General features: G+C 42.5%; 1 protein-coding gene across 3 annotated transcripts in view; it reads left to right on the forward strand.

Annotated features, from left to right (window-relative positions):
* Nucleotides 1–21,904, forward strand: part of LOC126236973 (SWI/SNF-related matrix-associated actin-dependent regulator of chromatin subfamily A-like protein 1) — a 149,596-nt gene that overhangs the window by 73,081 nt on the left and 54,611 nt on the right. For all 3 annotated transcript variants that reach the window (XM_049946690.1, XM_049946691.1, XM_049946689.1), the window contains one exon: nucleotides 828–994. In XM_049946690.1, coding sequence (XP_049802647.1) covers nucleotides 828–994 — 167 coding nt within the window. The remainder of the gene's footprint in view (nucleotides 1–827; nucleotides 995–21,904) is intronic.

The following is a 21,904-nucleotide window of genomic DNA, read 5'->3' on the forward strand; positions in this document are numbered from 1 at the left end:
GCTGCAGCTCATCTGGTCAAAGGTGGGGAAGAAATCCACCATATCCCCTTCCTTTTAAGGAACTCTACTGGCATTCAGCTTATGTGATTTTGGAAAATATAAATCAGAAACACCTGGCTGGTATATGAATTCCACAACTCCCAAAAGTGATACCAGTATCTTAACATTGTACCAGTTCATTCATTGTTATTAATGAAGAGTGCTCTTAGAGACAAGTAATTCACACACCTCTTGTGCTGTTTCGGTTAAAAATTGTTGCTATTGGTGCTTTTAATTATAGCAGTTGAATTAAACCAGTGGTCAGTAAATTGATACAGTAACATCAGCTGGCAATAGTCTCTAAGAAAACAGTGCTAAGCTGAAAGAAATGGAGATTCATGATCACAGGCCAGAGAGAAAGGAAGTAAGGAAATAATCTGGCTCTATAAAAGGTATTAAAGTTTCTTAATAGAATGAATTTAAATAGTACATGTATCAGGTGAGATTTAATTTTTAAGCCATTAATGTAGTGAGAAGAAAGTGATAACTAAGTATAAATATAAAATACTACCAATCAGTAATATTTAAACTTTGTATCCAGTTTTAAGTAATGAGAGTTGGTTTCTTTCCAGTTGCATGGTTCCTTATTTGTGATGAATCTCTCTTTATGCAGCTTCCCATGAGTAGAAGTGTGCATCCCTGTGTGTTACAATCTATTTTGTTTCCTGCTTTCCTCCAGCAACAGAATTACATAGATTTCTGAATGCATGATACGTAACGTATCTATGTTTTTTTTTTTTTTTTTTTTCCCCCTCCACTAATTATGCATTTTATTTTCCACTTCTTAGGATGAATCACATTTTTTGAAGAACATAAAAACAGCTAGAACAAAGGCAGCATTATTTGTAGCTAGGGGGTGTAGAAGAGTAGTGCTGCTAAGTGGAACTCCGGCACTTTCCCGACCATGTGAGCTATACACCCAGATTGCTGCCATTGAACATAACGCATTCCCAAGGTAGATATGCTACAGTGTCTTTTGATAATTGCTATTTTTATGAACTTCCAGCATGCTGGAATAATTGCAGGTCAGAAACTTCTGTTAATCAGTACAATTAAAAGCCAGACAGAGTTGCAAATTTCACTTTCTTTATTTGCTTGATGACTAGTTTCGGGTCTGGACCCATTTTCAGATCATCCTACAGGACAGAAAACCAGATTTACACTCACGTACAATGCAAGTATTACTTAATTTTTAAGTGTGTGCCTAAAATACAGACAATATCACTTCAAGACTTATGTAACACATAGTCGAAATGGTATACCTGAAAATGCAAAAACCATGTCAAAATATATATATGTATTATGAAGTGCAAATGAATAGTTACAGCGTGCACAGGTAAGTGGCAGTCTACTCTTCTTGCTGCTATAAGGAAATCTTCGGAAAGGGGGCATCCAATTAGGATGCAGGAACCCTTTTTTATTTATTACAGTATTCTCCAACCTTAAAAAGTACAACAATTAATACCATAACAGAACAAGTCAACAATAAAATTAATACTTTTAAAATTTTTACCAAAAACAGTTACTTAAAATCACTGAACAGTAAAATATAGCAGCACCACATACAATGCATTTAACAAAGTTGTATGACTAGTTGGCGCATAAAAAATCATTAAATGTGAACCACAACATTAGTATTTTAAAAAAATAACAATAAGGCATTAAAAAATTCATCATCACTTCCAACCCTTTACAAATATAAAAACTTTACCATAACAAACGTTACAAAATATATCAAGATAAAACTGTTGTTTCTGACATGCTCTAGGTAAAAACAGACATTAAAACTATAAAGTTGTTTTTCACAAAGTGCCAAAAATGTACTTGCCCTCCTGGGAGAAGACGTAGTAGCATAAACACACTCGTAGGCATATAGGGTGGGAGTGGGGCTGTAGAGGGAGTGGAAGGGCAATAAGAGATAGATGGGAGGGGGGGGGGATGGAAGGTGAGGAAATGGGTTGGAGGAAGGAGGGGGGAGGGGTGGAGAAGCATGAAGATGAAGTCAAATGGACAACATGGCAAGAATGGAAATGATGTATTATCAGTAGCAGAAAAACAGACATACTGAAATTGGACTGGAAATGACTGTTTGCCATTTTTATAATCAAATAAATAAGAACTACTATAGACTAACACATTCAATAGAGAAAGCATACACCTTATGTTACTCAGAAGTATCCGATAGATAGTATATGCTAACAAAAAGGAACAGAAACAATATTTTTTTTAATAATTTAGGAAGACCACATAATCAACCAGTAAACAGAACTTCATAATCTACAACACACATCATACCGCATATACAGAGTAAAAGTTCAACAAAAACAGAAACCGTATCCAACCAGCAGCGTTCTATAGGCACCACAGACAATAGTGCATCCTGAGATCAAAATGTTATACTCCTCAGTATATCAGCAACGGAACAGAAACTGAACTCAGTGCATGACAATCAACCTGGGGAACAAAATGTCACTATGAGAATATTAGAAAAGGAGAGCTGAGGAGGGGGGGGGGGAGGGGGATTGAGGAGAGGGAGGACCAGGTGTACAGGAGCGTGTGATCAAGGGTTGGTGGTAAGGGAAGGGAACATGAACTATACATCATTTTGGAACAGAGCAAAGAACTTGCTAAACCGAAAATTGGCTTGTTTGTTCAGAATTTTATCCAGCTCCTTTATTTTGCTCTTCAAAATCTCAAGTTCCTCCAAAATATCCAACTGCATATCTTTTGATGCATGCTGCAAAACCATCAAATGTGTTATCTTTAATACCAACCTGGTGACCACTTTTTAAATGCTTTCCAAACACAATCCTATTAGAGGAGCCCACATGTTCTTTAAAACAGGTGACAAAACTTCTGCCCATTTGTCCAATATAAAATGATTTGCAGGATCTGCATTGTAACTTATATATGCCTGATGAATTATATTTACCATCCCCCTGACCCCCACCCCAATTGCTGAGCCTATGTTTCAACTTATACCTTAGTTGCCCACTTGTACGGTATCCTATCCTAAATCTTTTTGGGAAGGAGTCCCCTATATTGCAACATTAGGTACTTTTTTGTATGATCTGTCCACGGTGGTTTCATCTGCCTGTCCTTTCTGCACAAAACGGAAACCAGCAATTGCTTACAGCCATTAGTCACCACAACCTGCTTCAAAATGTTTAACTCTTTTATTAACTTGGCTCTTCTTTAGAGGAAAACTCGACAGTCGTGCTACCATAGTACGAATGTAGGCTACCTTATGTCTAATGGGACGAGTGGAATCAGTGCATAGTATAGCATTAGAGTGGGTTAGCTTCCAAAAAATAGAGAAGCCAAGACTCTCATCACTTTTCATAGTAAGATGATCCAGAAAACTCAATTTCCTATCCACTTCAACTTCCATTGTCTACTTAATCTTCGGATGCTGCTCATTGACTGGACACAATCTTATCATAAGTGCCCTTCACAATCATGAAAACATCAACAACATTAGACTTTTCAGGCTTTCCCTATGGATCTGTTGCAAATACACTTCTCGTGTTGGCTGCCAGATCGTAATCTGTAAATCGCACAATATTTCATCGATGCAACTGCTAGACATCTTCGGATGGTGGTAGTTGCTGCTGTCACTGCTGCAGGATATGACTGATGATAATCGCACAATGGCGGTGAAATTTATGATGCCAGGAGCAGGTAATACGCGTGTGTGGGAAAATGCTTACAAATGGCTCTGAGCACTATGGGACTCAACTGCTGAGGACATTAGTCCCCTAGAACTTAGAACTAGTTAAACCTAACTAACCTAAGGACATCACAAACATCCATGCCCGAGGCAGGATTCGAACCTGACCGTAGCGGTCTTGCGGTTCCAGACTGCAGCGCCTTTAACCGCACGGCCACTTCGGCCGGCCAAAATGCTTACAGTTAAATGAAAGCAGTGCTCCTAGTGCCTCCTGATTGGAGCCACAGAAAGATCTTCCTTGCATGCACTGTGGGCAACGACTATGCTGCCGGCGCTCCTGTAGTTAAAAGCCGAATTAAATCTCAGAAGTGCATTGTGTCAAATCATGAAACAGAAGTTATTGTTTTCCCTTTTTTTTTTTATGTAATGGCTGCCAATGCTGGATCCAGGTGGCACTTAAATTGAAAACCGGCATCCCTCTTGTATTGTTAATATTGTCTGCTCTATGGATATTTACAGCTTCCTTTACATCACAGTCCCAGAAATATGGTGCTGGGGATAAAATTTCAGTCTTTTCAGAAAACATAGTGCCTCATGTTCAGCAAATTCTTTGCTATCACTGATTTTTCAGTTTCCCCCAGGCATGTATGACGATGGTGTTCGACACAACATTCTTGCATGACTCGGCATGTAGTTCCATATAAGATTTATCCACATTGGCATGGGATCTTACACATGCCATGTTTCCTAAGGCCTAAGCCATTTTAGACAAAGCACAATAAATTCCTCAATTTTGCTGGTGGCTGAAAAACACAATTGATGTCATGCCTTTTGAGGATTCTCTCTATTCTTGAGGATATTCTGCCAAAAAAGGGCAAGGACACCATTGCAATGGGTGTCTCCACATCTTCGTTTACATCCCTGCTTTGAATTCGCTTAGAATGGAATGCGTGGTGTATCTGTCTGTCAGAATAGCCATTCTGTTGGAATATCATTCTTAGGTATTGTAGCTCACCAGGTAGACTGTTGGCATCTCAGACCACAAGTGCTCTATGCACCAAAGAACGTAAGACACTATCACATTCTGCAGGGTGATGACAACTTGTGGCCTGCAAATATAGCTCTGTGTGAGTTGATTTGCACTAGAGACTTTGTCCCAGTGTGCACCATTGGCTTTCTTTCTGACCAAGACATCCAGGAGTGGTAAATGCCATCATTTTCCACTTCCATTGTGAACTGTATATTCGGATAGAGTGAGTACATATGCCGAAGAAACACAGGTAATGTCTCTGTTCCTTGGGGCCACACCACAAATATATCATATACCTACCACCGGAAGCAGGAAGGTTTGTGACTTGGAAAGTGCAGTGCTTTTTCCACAAAGTCTTACATAAAATTGTTGGCCACCATGGGAGACAAAGGACTTCCCATGGAGACACTGTCCACCTGCTCAGTATACTGAACACTGAATAAGAAATAAGTTGAAGTAAGCAGTTGTTTAAAAAATGCCACTGTGTCTTTCTCAAACTGGCTGCTGACAAGCTCTTAAAAGTCCTGCTGAGATACTTTCGTAAATAAAGATACAATGTCAAAGCTAACCAAAAGATCTGATGGTTGTAGCTTAAGTGTCTTCTGGCAACCCATGAAGTCCTCTGAATTCCAGATATTGTGGTCATGCTTGTTTGTAAGAGGCCCAACAGTGTAGTAAGATGTTTGGCCAGAAAATAAGTAGGAGCTCCAATGTTGCCCAGTATCTTTGGTAGCCCGTAGAGTTTTTGGGGAACTGCAGCCTGTTGGCATAAGCTCTTAATGACTTTAGAAGGAGAAGACTCTTCTTAAAAAGACCTGATGTTTATCTCTGGATTTTGGCATTTAGATCCTCTCTTAGCTTGCAATAAGCAGGATCGTCAAGCTGTGCCTCCATCTTGCTGTTGTATTCAGCTTGTGGCAGAAGGACGGTGGTGTTCTCCTTGCCATCAGGTAAAATGATGAGGTCTTTGTCTGCTCTCAAGTCTTGCAGAGCCTTCCTTTCTGCTGAACTGATGTTAAACTTCCTTTGTGGGGCTCGTGTTAAAATTTCGAAAGTGTCCCTCCTAATCTCTTCTGCAACTTCACTGGACTGCTTCAAAATTGCTTGCTCTTTGCCAGATGCAACATCTTAGACTGGAGCTGACTGTGATGGTATTGCATAGTTCAGACCTTTCTTGAGCGCTGCAATGGTCACATTGTCCCGGATACTATCTGTGAGGTTAAACATGGTGTGTTGGTGTGGTGTATTCCCTTCTTGCTGTTGCGCCTCGAGATGAGTATACTTTGATATGTGGCAAGTCTTGACTTGTTGTTTTGACCAGTCAGCTATCCCAGGACATAGCTGAGAGTTTAAAGAGATCTTCAGATGCAGTGATAGGAATTTCATGGACACAATGTACAGTACTCATTGTGTATAACGTACCCTCTCTTTCACTAGGGCTGGTTAAAATTTGGTAGGTGTCCCTCCTAATCTCTTCTGCAATTTCACTGAGGAGCTTCAAAATTGCCCGTTCTTTGCCAGATATGATATCTCAGACTGGAGATGTGTGTGGTGGTGTTGCATAGTTCAAACCTTTCTCACGCACTGCAACAGTCATGTTCTGGATTCCACCTGCACGATTAAACATGGTGTGTTGGTGTGGTGCATTTCCTTCTTGCTGTTGGGCCTCAAGATGAGTATACTTTGATATGTGGCGAACCTTGGCTTGTTGTTTTGACCAGATGCTATGTCCCAGTGTACCATCAGCTTTTCTTCTGACCATGACATCCAGGAATGGAAATATGTCATTTTTTCCACTTCTATTGTGAACTGAATATTTGGCCACCTGATTGCTATCTGACTGGTCAAAACAACAAGCCAAGCTTCAACAAATTTCAATTTTTTCGTGTCTCAAGAACCCAGCCCCAAGAAGGGGTTGCACCAGGTCGATGCACTAAGTTTAATCTCACAGATAGAATCCTGGACAATGTAGCCATTGCAGTGCTCCAGTCTGAGATGTCATACCTGGCATAGAACAGGCAATTTTGAAGCTTTCCATTGACTTTGCAGAAGAGATTAGGAGGGACATCTGGCAAATTTTAACACGAGCCTCACAAAGAAAGTTTAACACAAGCTCAGCAGAAAGGAAGACTCTGGAAGACTTGAGCAGACAAAGACCTCACCATTTTACCTGCTGGCAAGGGGAAAGCCACCGTTCTGAATACAACAGCAAGATGGAGGCATTGCTTGATGATCCTGCTTATAGCAAGCTAAGAGAGAAACATTAAGCCTTCTCAAGAAGAGTTCTAATACTTTTAAAGTCTTCAAAAGCCTATGCCAACAAGCTGCAGTTACCCAAAGGCTGTACGGACTCTGAAGATACATATGGATGGGACAACTCTTTGCCCAGTACTGAGCAACATTGGAGCTCCTACCTATTTTCTGGGCAAATATCTTACTATGCTGCTGGGACACCTCATAGGCAAGTATGACCACCATGCCCGGAATTCAGAGGACTTCATGGGTTTCCTGAAGACACTTAAGCTAAAACCATGAGATCTTTTGGTTAGCTTTGACGTTCTATCTTTATTTACAAAAGTATCTCTGCAACACTTGTTGGGCTTGTCAGCAGTCACTTTGAGAAAGACACTGTGGTACTGTTTAAGCATGTGCGTACCTCACCTTATTTCTTATTCAGTGTCCAGTATTTTGAGCAAATGTACAGTGTTGCAGTGGGAAGTCCTCTGTCTCCCATGGTGGCCAACTATTTTACGCAAAACTTTGAGGAAAAAGCACTGCAATTGGCAAGTCACAAACATTCCTGTCTCTGGTGGTATTTACACCATACATTTATAGCGTGGCCCCACGGAATTGAGACATTACCTGTGTTTCTCTGGTATCTGCACTCACTCCATCTGAATATACAATTCACAATGGAAGTGGAAAAAGATGATATTTTACCATTCCTGAATGTCACGGTCTACAGGAAAGCTGGTGGTACACTGGAACATAGTATCTAGTCAAAACAACAAGCCAAGTCTCGACAAATCCCAATGTGTACTTGTGTTTTGGCCCAGCCGCAAGAAGGGAATGCACCATGTCGATGCACCAGGTTGATCTCACAGATAGAATCCTGCACGACAGAGCTGTTACAGTGCTCGACAAAGATTTGAACTATGCAACAACACCACAGACAGCTCCAGTCTGAGATGTCATAACGTGGCATAGAACAGTCAATTTTGAAGCTTTCCATTGATGTTGCAGAAGAAATTAGGAGGGACACCTGCCAAATTGTAACATGAGCCCCACAAAGGAAGTTTAACATCAACTCAGCAGAAAGGAAGGCTGTGCGGGACTTGAGAGCAGGCAGAGATCTCTTCATTTTACCTGCTGGTGAGGGGAATGCCACTGTCCTTCTCTCACAAGATGAATACAACAGCAAGATGGATTTGCTGCTTGACGAACCTGCTTATTGCAAGCTAAGAGAGGATCCAACTGGCAAAATCCAGAGGAAAAAAAAATCAGGTCTTCTCAAGAAAAGTTCTTGTTCCTTCTAAAATCTTGAAAAGCCTATGTCAACAGGCTGCTGTTCCCCAAAGACTGTTCGACCTGCCGAAGATACATAAGGATGAAACAACTCTTCGCCCAGTAGTGAGCAACGTTGGAGCTCCTATCTGTTTTCTGACTAAACAATTACTACATGTTGGACCTCTCATAGGCAAGTACGACCACCATATCCAGAATTCAGAGGACTTCACAGGATGCCTGAAGGCACTTAAGCTACAACCATCAGATCTTTTGGTTAGCTTTGCCATTATATCTTTATTTATGAAAGTATCTCTGCAGGACTCATTAGGGCTTGTCAGCAATCAGTTTCAGAAAGACACAATGGCATGGTATAAACAACTGCTTACCTCAACTTATTTCTTATTCAGTGTACAGTATTTTAAGCAAGTAGATGGTGTTGCCATGGGAAGTCTCCTGTCTCCCATGGTGGCAACTATTTTAAGATAGACTTTGAGGAAAAAGCACTGCATACGGCAAGTCACAAGCCTTCCTGCCTCTGGCAGTATGTAGATGATAAATTTGTCGTGTGGCCCCATGGAATAGAGACATTACCTATGATTCTTTGGCATCTGCACTCACTCTGTCCAAATATACAGTTCACAGTGGAAGCGGAAAAAAATGTTATTTCCAATCCTGGACATCTTGGTCAGAGGAAAAGCTGATGGTACACTGGGACATAGGGTCTATCGCAAATCAGCTCACACAGAGCTATATTTGCAGGCTGCAAGTTGTCATCACCCAGCACACTGTGGTAGTGTCTTACACTTTTTGTTGCAGAGAGCACATACGGACTCAGATGCCAACAGTCTCGCTAATGAGCTAAAATACCTAAGACCGGTATTCCAGCAGAAGGGCAATTCCAACAGACAGATACTCTATGGATCCCGATCCAAGCAAATTCAAACCAGTGAAGTAAACAAAGTTGCGGAGGCACCCATTGCGATGGCGTCCTTGCCCTTTTTTGGCAGCATGCCTTCAAGAATAGAAAGAATCCTCAAAAGGCACAATATCACGTGTGTTTTTGTGGCACCATCATAACTGAGGAATTTATTGTGCTCGGTCAAAGACGACCTTGGCCTAAGGAAACATTGTGTGTATAATATACTCTGCAAATGTGGAAAAATCTTATATTGGGCAGTCATGCTGAACTGTGCAAGAACAATGTATCAAACACAATCGTCATACATGCCTATGGCACTCTGATAAATGAGTGGTAGCAGAGCATTCCTTGGACAGGGGGCATCACATGTTTTACCTGAAATTTTATCTTCAGCATCATATTTCTGGAACTGTGTTGTTATGAAGGCCATATATATCCCTACAGTGGACATCTTTATCAGCAGGGATGCAGGATTTCAATGAAGCGCCGCCCGGAATCCAGCACTGGCTGCCATTAAATCAAAACAGGAATAACAAGTACTTCCAATTGATGATTCAATGCAGTGCAATGCTGAGATTTAATTCAGCTTTTAACTACAGGAGTGTCTGGCAGCACTGTCATTGCTAACAGTGTACATGCAGAAGGCCGTCCTGTGGCTCCCAGCATGGGACACTGGGGCGCCACTTTCCTCCAGCTGCAGTTGTCTTTGCATGCACATGTATCCTGCTCCTGGCTTGATGAATTTTGACACCACCGTGTGGTTATCATCAGTCGCGTCTTGCAGCAGTGACAGCAGCATCTACCATCACCCAAGGAGGTCGAGCAGTTTCATTGACGAAATATAGTGCGACTTATACAATACGAGCCGATAGCAATCTGATTAGTGTATTTGCATCAACAACATATCTTTTATAAAAAATCAATATCGTCAGAGAGATCCAAATTCAGACTAAAAATTCTGCTCTTCATATTATTAATAAAAATGTCAGTCAGTAAACCTGAGAGGCAGTTGCCCATAGCAAGATCATCTAGCTGTTGGTAGACATCATCAAAACACTCATTGTGGCAAGGCAAAGGGTTTCCTTGATTGATATACTAGTCTAAAAATTCACAATATCAAAAGATGTTATTACTATATCAATTGACATTTTAAGTTTTTGGCATTCAGCTGCAAAAACTGCGCTATTTAGTACGCTATGATTACTGCGGAACTTATATATGCCTTTCAGTTTCTGCAAAAAAACTTGTTAAGAGGGGTAAGTGGAGAACCTCCGCTGTTAATTGTAACACACGTGCTTTTTTTTTTCAGCTTTGTGTAACTTTATTTGTGGCTTAAGAAGACACAAATTTGGATTCATACATATAGGACCCCGATTTTCCCTTGGTGTCATCAAGAAATGCAAACTACAAACTTTCTTTTGTAAAGCTACATTCACAAACTTTGACCTTTATCAATCTTTTGCAAGCCATTATTCGTCAAAAAATCCAGGACCTGATCCATGTACATTACTTATGATAAAACAACTAACATATTTCTTTTATTGACCCTTATTATCAAAGCATTCCCTCTATTTAATTTACAGTTCATGCCCGCTGAAACCTGTGGCTCACAATGCCTACCATTATTGCCCTCTGTGCTGACACACTCCTTAAGTAACAGTTCTCATGTTTTGAAAGAAACAGATGTCTCCTTAAAACAATCCAGTTTGCTATATGCATGCTGCCTTAACTTCAGCAATCAAATATGCAATATTGCTCTCAGATGTAGATAGCTGAAGTGAATAACCTGGCCTCTTGTTAAGAAGTAGCATATCCTCATCTGTAAACTGGGTATTGGTCAAATTAACAACCCTTTCGGCAAAAGTATATGACTCGGGTACAGTACTATTTATAGCCGTATCCAGACTTAATCATCTACGCTTATTGTTCTGTATCCTGGGCAACTAAGGTATAAGGTGAAACATAGGCTTGGCAATCAGGGAGGGGGTCAGTGGGGTGCTAAATATAATTCTTCAGTCATACATAAGTTGCAATGTGGAGCCTGTGAATCATTTTATATTGGACAAATGGGTAATAGTTTTTTCACCTTTTTTAAAGAACATGTGGGTCCTTCTAATAGGACCTCGTTTGGATGGCATTTATAAAATGAGTCACCAGGTTGATATTATAGACAACACATTGAAGATTTTGCACCACACATCGGAAGGTATGGAGTTGATTATTTTTAAGGAACTTGAGATTTTGAAGTACAAAATAAAGGAGGCGGATAAAGTTCTGAACATGCAAGTCAATTTTTGCTTTAGCCCAGTTCTTTGCTCTGTTCCAAAATGATTCATACTCTTTTTCCCTACCACCAACCTCATTGTCATTTCCACCAACCCCTTGATCACAAGCTCCTGTATACCTGGTCTGCCCCCTCCCCAATTCCCTCAACCCCCTTCCCTCCCTCCCTCACCTCTCCTTTTCTAATATTCTCATAGTAACATTTTGCTCCCCGAGTTGATTGTCATGTAAAAGTTCAGTTTCTGGTTTTTTTATCCATCTGACTACAGCCTGCAACTCATGTCCTCCCCCCAGGTCACCTCTTCCTTCTTTCCCTGACCATTTCATAAAAATAAATTGCATATTTTGCTGTCTGTAGTTCAGTTCCTGCAGTTACTGTGGGTCTGTCATGTGCTCTCTGTCACTATTGTGTTCCATTGCTGATATACTGAGGAGAACAATGTTTTGATTTCAGTGCATCTCCCTTTCCTTTCCGGGCTGCATACATTCCTTTTCCACATCCCTCCCCATCCCCGATCCTTCCCCACCCCTTCCCTTCCCCTTCTCCCTCTCTTTCGGAGTATGTTTTATGCCTACGTCCAGAGACTGACGCTTGTGACTGTAAGACATAATTTCTCTTCTTTGCTCTCTCCACTGGAAAGTCTCTGTCCTCCCTTTGTCCCTCTCTTTTCCTTGCCTCATCTCTTTACCCTCTTCTCCACTGTGGCATTTGAGACCTCTCTTCTTTCCTTTTCTTTGTTCCTCCCTTTCTCTCTCTTTCCTGCCTGTGCATGTCTGAAGGCCGACCCACACGTTCCCACGTGTAGCTGGTGACGGGGTAACATGTAATTCCCCACCCCAGGCAGACAGGTGGAACATGTACGTACCCCCGGGTAAAGGCCAGGCCCAGGGAGGGATGATTACCTGAGCTGGTACCTTCTGAACATGCCGATTGGTCTCTCTGTCCGTTTCTCGGGAGGTGTGACCTGAGGTGTAGACAATCACCTAAGGCGGGAGTGCCCTCAGAGAGGGCTCCCAAGAGGAAGGAGTGTGCGTCAGAGACGCCGGTAATCATGGAGCATATTTTTGCAATGGTTTCCTCTGTGTCTACTACTTCTGCCCACAAGAGAAAGATAGATGAGTCTCAGCCACAGACAGTTCTTCCATCAGTGCCAAAGTTCCTAGTTGTTTCTCGATCTGATGAAAGTCAAGACTTCTCCACAGTCAACCCTTTCATTATTAAGAAAGGTGTCGATGCAATTGCAGGTCGTATAAAGTCTTGTTCCCGATTACGAAATGTCACCTTGTTGTTAGAAACAATCAGTGCCCTCCAGGCAAAAAAATTGCTGCGAACTACACTGCTACGCACCTTCCCTGTCTGGGTAGAAGCGCACCATACTTTAAATTCATCATGCGGGGTGGTTTATACACATTCACTCAATGGATTATCCGATGAGGACATTTAAAATTACCCATCTGACCAGGGTGTGATTGCTGCACATTGAGTCATGAAATGAGGTGACAAGGATTTGGTACCGACTCGTACTCTCTTCTTGATGTTTGACAGAGTTCAACTTTCATCTAACATTAAAGTGGGCTATGAAATAATTTCCATTCATCCCTACATCCCCAACCCTACGCGTTGCTATTGGTGTCAGCAATTTAATCATACCAGCCAGTCGTGTTCCAATACGGCCAAATGTGTTACATGTAGCAGGGATGCCTATGAGGGTGATATTCCACCTCCATCCCCTCATTGCATCAACTGTATGGGCGACCATGCTGCTTTGTCTCGAGATTGCCCTATTTTCAAAGATGAACAAATTATTCAGGAAATCCGAGTGAAGGAAAAGGTGTCTACATTTACCGATCGTAAGTTATTCACCAGTGGAAAGCCCACTGTGCCCACAGCAGGTAAATATATCATTGTCCTTGCATCTCCTCGGCCTACTAAGGAGGTAGCTATGCGATCTCACCTTTATTGCCACGGTCGTCAGATTGGCCAGCCCAAAGATCACCCGTTCAACCTCCCCACTATCACCTGCTCACTCTAAGACTTACCCCTCATCGGCTCCTGCTAAATCAAGGCCCCAAAATCAGACGCCCGGACTTCCAAAAAAGAGCCCACGTGCAAAAGATTTTTTACATGCCCCGACCTCACAACCATCGATTCCTCCCTCATCTCAACATCCTGCTTCCAAGAATGCTCATACGAAACAAAGTTCCTCTCCTTCTCCGCCACAGCGTCTTTACTGTCCAGCACTACCCAGCAGTAGCTACCCTTGGCCATCTTCCATGTCGCCAAGACGCACCGCTGGCAGCTGATCAAACAGCCAATCCCTGGCAGCAGGAGCTGCTCCTGAACAACATATGGATCAGGATCTTTTGCATTTGGCTGAATGCCGTTCCATGCTGTCGGCCGCTGACTCTCAGTGGTCATTGAGTTGACGGCAACTGTGACGAGATTTTTCCCTTTTCTGTCCGTCCTGTCATTGGAATATCCGTGGAATTCGCTGCAGTCGGAATGAATTGTTGATCCTATGAGGATCCTACTCCGCGGTCGTCTTCTGTCTTCAGGAAACAAAGCTACATCCCTATGATAGCTTTGTCTTCCCTCTTTTCCAATCGGTTCAGTTTGATATCCCCTCTGTTGAAGGCACTCCGGCACACCACCATCATTGACATCAGTGGCTAGAGCCGATCTCCTTGGTCAGCTGCCCCCCCCCCCCCCCCCCCCCCCGATTTACTGGTTCGGGACACCAATGCCCACCACCCGCTTTGGGAACCTCCGCATCTTTGTCCACGAGGCACCCTATTGATTGACCTCTTCCACCAAGTGGATCTTGTTTGCCTGAACACTGGGGAACATACATTTTTGTCTGCCTCCATGTCAAACTTCTCTCATTGGGACCTTTTGGTTGGTACTGTTCAGCTAGTTCGGCACTTTGAATGGTTCGTTTTTGCTGATACACAATCGAGTAACTATGTTCCATGTGTCCTTCGATTACAGCCACAACTGCCATCTATGCGCCCAAGACGCTGGAAGTTTTCCCAAGATGATTGGACACTTTTCTCGTCTCTAGTGACATTCGATCACCTTCAGTTTCCTAGCAGTGACGATCAGGTCACTCATGTTAAGCCGCAGGACATTCAATACCTCGTACCTCCTCTGTGCCCCAGTGCCCCCAATACCTTGGTGCAACGAGACGTACCTTGACGCAGTACACGAGCGGAGACGTGCTCTTCGCGTTTTCTGCCACCATCCTACATTGGCCAACGGTGTCCGCCCTAAGCAGTTACGTGTGCGATGCCATCACATCATCCGCAATAGCAACAAGGCAAGCTGGTACTTCTTTAACAGCTCCTTTAACACCTTCACACCCTCCTCTGTAGTTTGGAGTCATATTCGACAGTTATCCGGCACGTCTAGTTTCTCCCCAATGTCTGGGTTACTGTCGCGCATGATACCTTAGTGAACCCAGTCACAATTTGTAACTCTTTGGCTCAACACTTTGCTGAGATTTCGAGGTCAACAAATTACCCAACAGTCTTTCTCCCGAAGAAACAAGAAGCAGAAGTGTGACCTCTTGCTTTCTCCTCTCAAAATAGCGAAAGCTATAATCCTGTTTTCTCTGTGCGGGAACTCCAACACGTGCTCTCTTCCTCTCGCTCTTCTCACTCAGGACCAGATGGCATCCACGTGCAAATGTTGCTGCATTTATCATACTGTATTGTGCGTTACCTCCTTCGCCTTTATAATCGAATTTGGACCGACAGTACGTATCCCAGAAGATGGCAGGAAGCTATTGTCATTCCTGTTGCGAAACCTGGAAAGGACAAACATCTCCCCTCTAGCTATTGCCCCATATCTCTCATTAGTAGTGTATGTAAGGTTTTGAAGCGTATGGTGAATTGCCGTTTAGGCTGGTGGCTGGAGTCCCGAAACCTTTTAACACCCGTACAATGCGGTTTCTGAAAGCATCGTTCTGCAGTTGACCATCTTGTTGCTCTTTCCACTTACATCGTGAACAATTTTCACAGGAAACACCAAACGGTAGCAATATTTTTTGATGTGGAGAGGGCATACGATACCTGTTGGAGGACAGGCGTCCTCCGCACACTGTTCTCTTGGGGCCTTCGAGGTCGGCTAGCCCTTTTTCTTCATGAATTTATGACAGACCGCACATTTAAGGTGTGAGTGAACACTACTCTCTCCCGTACTTCCTCCCAAGAAAATGGGGTGCCCCAGGCCTCCGTGCTAAGTGTAGTACTGTTTGCCATTGCCATAAATCCAGTTATGGTTTGTCTCCTCCCCGATATCTCGGGTCCCTCTTTGTCAACGATATTGCGATCTACTACAACTCTCAACGGACCAGCCTTCTTGAACGACTTCTTTAAGGATGTCTCAAACGCCTCCGTTCATTGAGCATCGAAACAGGCTTCCGCTTTTCTCCGAGTAAGACCATCTGTGTAAATTTTTGGCATCATATGGAGTTTCCTCCACCTTCCCATCAAGCCCTGTTGACCTTCCATTTGCGGACGTTGCCAAATTCTTGGGCCTTATGTTTGACAGAAAACTGTGCAAGTCTTCTCACATTTCATATTTTTCAGCTGGCTGTCTGCGATCCCTTAACACCCTCCGTGTTCTGAGTGGTACCTCCTGGGGAGTGGACTGAGTGGTCCTCCTCCGTCTATATCGCGCCTTAGTGCACTCGAAATGGGACTATGGAAGCGTAGTTTACTCCTTTGCACAGCCGTCTATTCTTCAGCGTCTCGACTGTCTCCACCACCATGGATTGCCTTTAGCGTCTGGAGATTTTTACACCAGCCCCATGCAGAGCCTTTACGCTGAGACTGCTGAACCTCTGCTGTCCTACTGAGTCGTTACAGTAGTCATCTGTCTTCCAAGCCTGCTCATTCGACCCATGCCCTTTTTTTCGACGCCTCCTTGGATTTAGGGTATGCAGACCGCCTTCCTCTCTACTACCACTGGGAGTCCACTTCCGTCATCTGCTATATTCTCTTTCCTAAAACTTTCTTGACAAGTGTGGGTAAGGCGCCACCTTGGCTTTGTCCCCGGACCTGCCTGCTGCGAGACCTTTGTCAGGTTACCAAGGGTATTTGCTGCTCTATGTGCACAAATGGAGGATGCCACATTTATCTAAACTGACGGTTCAAAAACCACATTTGGTGTTGGGAATGCCTATATTGTTGGCGACACCCCTAATCGATTTCGACTTCCCAAACTTCGGTTTTTATTATGGAGCTTTACACTGTTCTCCAGGCTGTCCAATACATCTGTCGTCATAAGTGGCTACAGTAAATTATATGAATCGGATTCCCTCAGCTCTCTCCTCAACCTCCAAGCTCTTTATCCCGTCCACCCTCTGGTTCACCGGATTCAGGACTGCCTCCACTTGCTCCACTTGGTGACTTGGGGAGGGGGGTGGGGGGGGGGGCAGCCAATCTAGCGGCTGAGGCTTCAGTCTCTCTTCCTCGGCCCACTATATGCATGGTTCCCTTAGCCGATCTACAGAGCTTTTTATGTCATCGTGTTGCTCTTTTATGGCACACACATTGGTCTACACTTCCCGATAATAAATTATGGGACATAAAACCAGGGTGTATATGACCCGGGACAACCGGGAAATACGGGAAAAACCCGGGAATTTTTTCATCCGGGAGAAAACCGGGAAAAACCCGGGAATTTTTTGGAATTCCGCGAATTTTTCATTGTTTTAGCTTTCAGTTAAATTTTTGTAATTTTGACTGCAGAATTGATTCTCTAGCAAAGAATGTTATTGTATCCTGTTACTGGATAATGATACTGCAGCAATAAAATATAAACGAGAGGGAAAAAAATAAAACTTTAGTGACAAAGGAAATGTACAATTTACAACAACAAAAAACTGTGCACGCACAAGCGTCTGCAAATAGCAAAAATATATCAAAGGCCGTAGGGCACAGACTGTAATTCTTCGTAACAATAAACTGCTTGCTATGAGCAGCCGGCCGGGGTGGCCGAGCTGTTCTAGGCCCTACAGTCTGGAACCGCCGCGCGACCGCTACGGTCGCAGGTTCGAATCCTGCCTCGGGCATGGGTGTGTGTGATGTCCTTAGGTTAGTTAGGTTTAAGTAGTTCTAAGTTGTAGGGGACTGATGACCTCTGAAGTTAAGTCCCATAGTGCTCAGAGCCATTTGAACCAATTTTGCTATGAGCATGATGTCACAACTGTTCACATTAGGTTCTTTTGACCAATTGCCAGCAGTCTGTTGCGCATGCGCATTTGACTCCGGTAGTAGCAGCAAGCAGCCAGATGCAAACGAGAAAATTTTTTCTCGCGCGCCCTAGCTGCCAGATTCACGCTTGCACAGAATTGTCTGAGTTGTAGTGGGGAGGGGGTTAACCTCCACGTGACCCGTGTTTCCGGTAAGTGATTTCGCTGCTTTTCTTCGGGTACAGCTCCGACATCAAATGAAAACAAAACGGATTTCTGTGGCCGGGAGCTATCAAGTGAATTAAAATACATTCACATAATTACGGAGGGCAAAAATATATAATTAATTTCAGTTTTCTGATTTTATTTTATTTCCAAGATAGTAGCAGTCAAGCATTAATCGCCTAGCAGAACAGTGAAGTTATTTTTGCAAGTTTGCTAAAGAAATTTGGCTTTATTAATCATTGTGCCGAGGCAATCATTTTATTTGAAAGAAGTGTTTTATTCTACAGTATTGGCTAGTTCCAACTGTTAGCTGAATTTCAAGTGCACGTTATCATCTTCTGCCATATATGGCATTATACCATAATAAAGAACCAAAAATGAGATCGTAGAGTACTGGAACTCCAAGAAAATTTACATCCCAAAAACCACACTGAAAAGGTTAATATCAGATGGGACCTACTTCATTGTAAATCTGGAAAAAGCCAATTTGCACTTCAAGCCGAATTATGCATTTTAGTATGGTTTACGAAATTCCTATGCTCTTTGGAGTATCCTCTGATGTCCTGTTTCTTTTATGGTGTAATGTACGCTCTCTTAGTGCTTTATACACACGAACATATGGGCTTCCTACACCACTGCCTGTTTTCTGGCGCTCTCTGGCAACTGGTAAATCGAACCTATTTCTAACAGTCTCTGGATAGTATTGCGAACGGTGGTTAGAAAAGCATTACTTTCAAAGTAAATTTCTTTTTACGCAAGATGAATTATGTTACGTGTGAGAAAGTGGGATGGATATCTAAATCACAGAGCGTTCGAAACTGAACAGTTTGAGGACCAGCCACTTACAAGCATTTCGAGCAGGTACATTTATGTCATAATTTTAAATTTACTGGCACATTTGTGTGATGTGTCTTAAAGTATAACACACGCAAAAAAAAATCAATATTACATGTTGAAGCTTAGCTTCTGTTGTAGCGTGTTAATCTTAGAGACTAATATTATATGTGAAAGCTTGGCTTTTCTTGTAGATATACGGTACTGTGTACATTAATGTAAACCGTTAACTTTTCCTCTTGTGTGTTCGCACAATGTAACCAGTGACCTTGCTTTTGGTTGAATATAACACGTGTCCTATGCTCTGAATAGCTGCTGTCATCGGCTGAGGAGATCTCGTGGCTTGAGATGTGACTCGCTTACAAAAGGACATCGCAACCTTGGTTTCAACGCTCCGGAAACTAACGCGCTGTGTTTGGTGCAATTCAAATTTATACTTTCGTAATAATGTGCAGTGTATATGTTGCTGCAAATCAAAGGTCTTTCCAAAACTTCTCTCCTTTTTTTCTTTTTTTATTAAAAGTCTCTTCAAAACTTCTTTGCCCCGTCTTTTCCTTTTTTTCTGGGAAGTTATACACGATTGTATAAAACGTTAACCATTCAAAGGATTGGTAAGTTTTACAGTCCCGAGGGAAAATCTACGGAAAACCTACTGTCACTTAGCACAGAAAAAGTGTATTTTCGCCTGGGGGAAAAGCATATATTTTAAACGGGATATCCGGGAGAAATCCGGGAATAATCCGGGAATTTTTTTTCCTTGTCCCCGTATACACCCTGAAAACCTCTACCCTGTGCTTGGACCTCTTCCTCCTGGCCTCGTCATCGGGAGGAGGAAATTTTAACTAGACTCAGGATAGGGCACTGTCTTTTTAGCCATTGACATCTTTTAAGTGGTGATCCTCCCCTGCTTTGTCCCCATTGCTCTCAACCATGGATGGTGAAACACCTTTTACTTCAGTGCCCCTTTTTTAAATCCACTACACGCTCAATCACAGCTGTTGCCTGATATATCTTCCCTTTTAGCAGATGACATGCACTCAGATGATCGCATCCTTGGGTTTATCAGTGTCAGTGAGATGACATCGGTGACTTGAAGCTCTTTTTTAGGGACAACAACCCCCCTTCAATAGTAGTTTTCTAAGATTTCCTTCCGTTTTTAGTTTCGTCCCTTCCTTTTGGGTTTTGCTCCCATTGCTGCTGATTTAACATTAGGTTTTTTTACCCGTCCCTAAGTCACAGAATGGGCGCTTATGACCGTAGCAGTTTTGCACCCTAAACCATAAAAATGGTATGATGTGTATGGCAGATTATGAAGCTCAGTTTACTGGTTAATTATGTTGTCTTCCTAAATTGTTAAAAAAATATTGTTTGGGTTCCTTTTTGTTAGCATATTAGCATATATTATCTGTTGGATACATCTAAGTAACATGTGGTGTATGGTAACTATATTGAATCCATTAATCTATAGTAGTTCTTATTTATTTGATTATAAAAATGACAAATAGTCGTTTCCTGTCTAGTTTCAGTAAGTCTGTTTTACTGATACCGAAAAAGTGTTATTTCCATTCTTGCCATGTTGTCCATTTGACTTCATCTTCATGCTTCTCCACCTCCCTCCCCCCCCCCCCCCCCGCCCCCGCCCCAACCCATTTCCCAGCCCTCCATACTCCTCCAAACCCCCAATCACTCTCTTCTTCCCCCTCCCCTCCCTCTACAGCCCTACTCCCACCCTATATGCCTATTAGTGTGTTTAAGTTTGTTGTTGTTGTTGTTGTGGTCTTCAGTCCTGAGACTGGTTTGATGCAGCTCTCCATGCTACTCTATCCTGTGCAAGCTTCTTCATCTCCCAGTACCTACTGCAACCTACATCCTTCTGAATCTGCTTAGTGTATTGATCTCTTGGTCTCCCTCTACGATTTTTACCCTCCACGCTGCCCTCCAATGCTAAATTTGTGATCCCTTGATGCCTCAAAACATGTCCTACCAACCAATCCCTTCTTCTAGTCAAGTTGTGCCACAAACTTCTCTTCTCCCCAATCCTATTCAATACCTCCTCATTAGTTACGTGATCTACCCACCTTATCTTCAGCATTCTTCTATAGCACCACATTTCGAAAGCTTCTATTCTCTTCTTGTCCAAACTGGTTATCGTCCATGTTTCACTTCCATACATGGCTACACTCCATACAAATACTTTCAGAAACGACTTCCTGACACTTAAATCTATACTCGATGTTAACAAATTTCTCTTCTTCAGAAACGCTTTCCTTGCCATTGCCAGTCTACATTTTATATCCTCTCTACTTCGACCATCATCAGTTATTTTACTCCCTAAATAGCAAAACTCCTTTACTACTTTAAGTGTCTCATTTCCTAATCTAATCCCCTCAGCATCACCCGATTTAATTTGGCTACATTCCATTATCCTCATTTTGCTTTTGTTGATGTTCATCTTATATCCTCCTTTCAAGACACTGTCCATTCCGTTCAACTGCTCTTCCAAGTCCTTTGCTGTCTCTGACAGAATTACAATGTCATCGGCAAACCTCAAAGTTTTTACTTCTTCTCCATGAATTTTAATACCTACTCCGAATTTTTCTTTTGTTTCCTTTACTGCTTGCTCAATATACAGATTGAATAACATCGGGGAGAGGCTACAACCCTGTCTCACTCCTTTCCCAACCACTGCTTCCCTTTCATGCCCCTCGACTCTTATAACTGCCATCTGGTTTCTGTACAAATTGTAAACAGCCCTTCGCTCCCTGTATTTTACCCCTGCCACCTTCAGAATTTGAAAGAGAGTATTCCAGTTAACGTTGTCAAAAGCTTTCTCTAAGTCTACAAATGCTAGAAACGTAGGTTTGCCTTTTCTTAATCTTTCTTCTAAGATAAGTCGTAAGGTTAGTATTGCCTCACGTGTTCCAACATTTCTACGGAATCCAAACTGATCTTCCCCGAGGTCCGCTTCTACCAGTTTTTCCATTCGTCTGTAAAGAATTCGCGTTAGTATTTTGCAGCTGTGACTTATTAAACTGATAGTTCGGTAATTTTCACATCTGTCAACACCTGCTTTCTTTGGGATTGGAATTATTATATTCTTCTTGAAGTCTGTGGGTATTTCGCCTGTCTCATACATCTTGCTCACCAGATGGTAGAGTTTTGTCATGACTGGCTCTCCCAAGGCCATCAGTAATTCTAAT

Source organism: Schistocerca nitens, chromosome 2, assembly GCF_023898315.1.
Source record: "Schistocerca nitens isolate TAMUIC-IGC-003100 chromosome 2, iqSchNite1.1, whole genome shotgun sequence".
In the NCBI taxonomy this organism is placed as follows: domain Eukaryota; kingdom Metazoa; phylum Arthropoda; class Insecta; order Orthoptera; family Acrididae; genus Schistocerca; species Schistocerca nitens.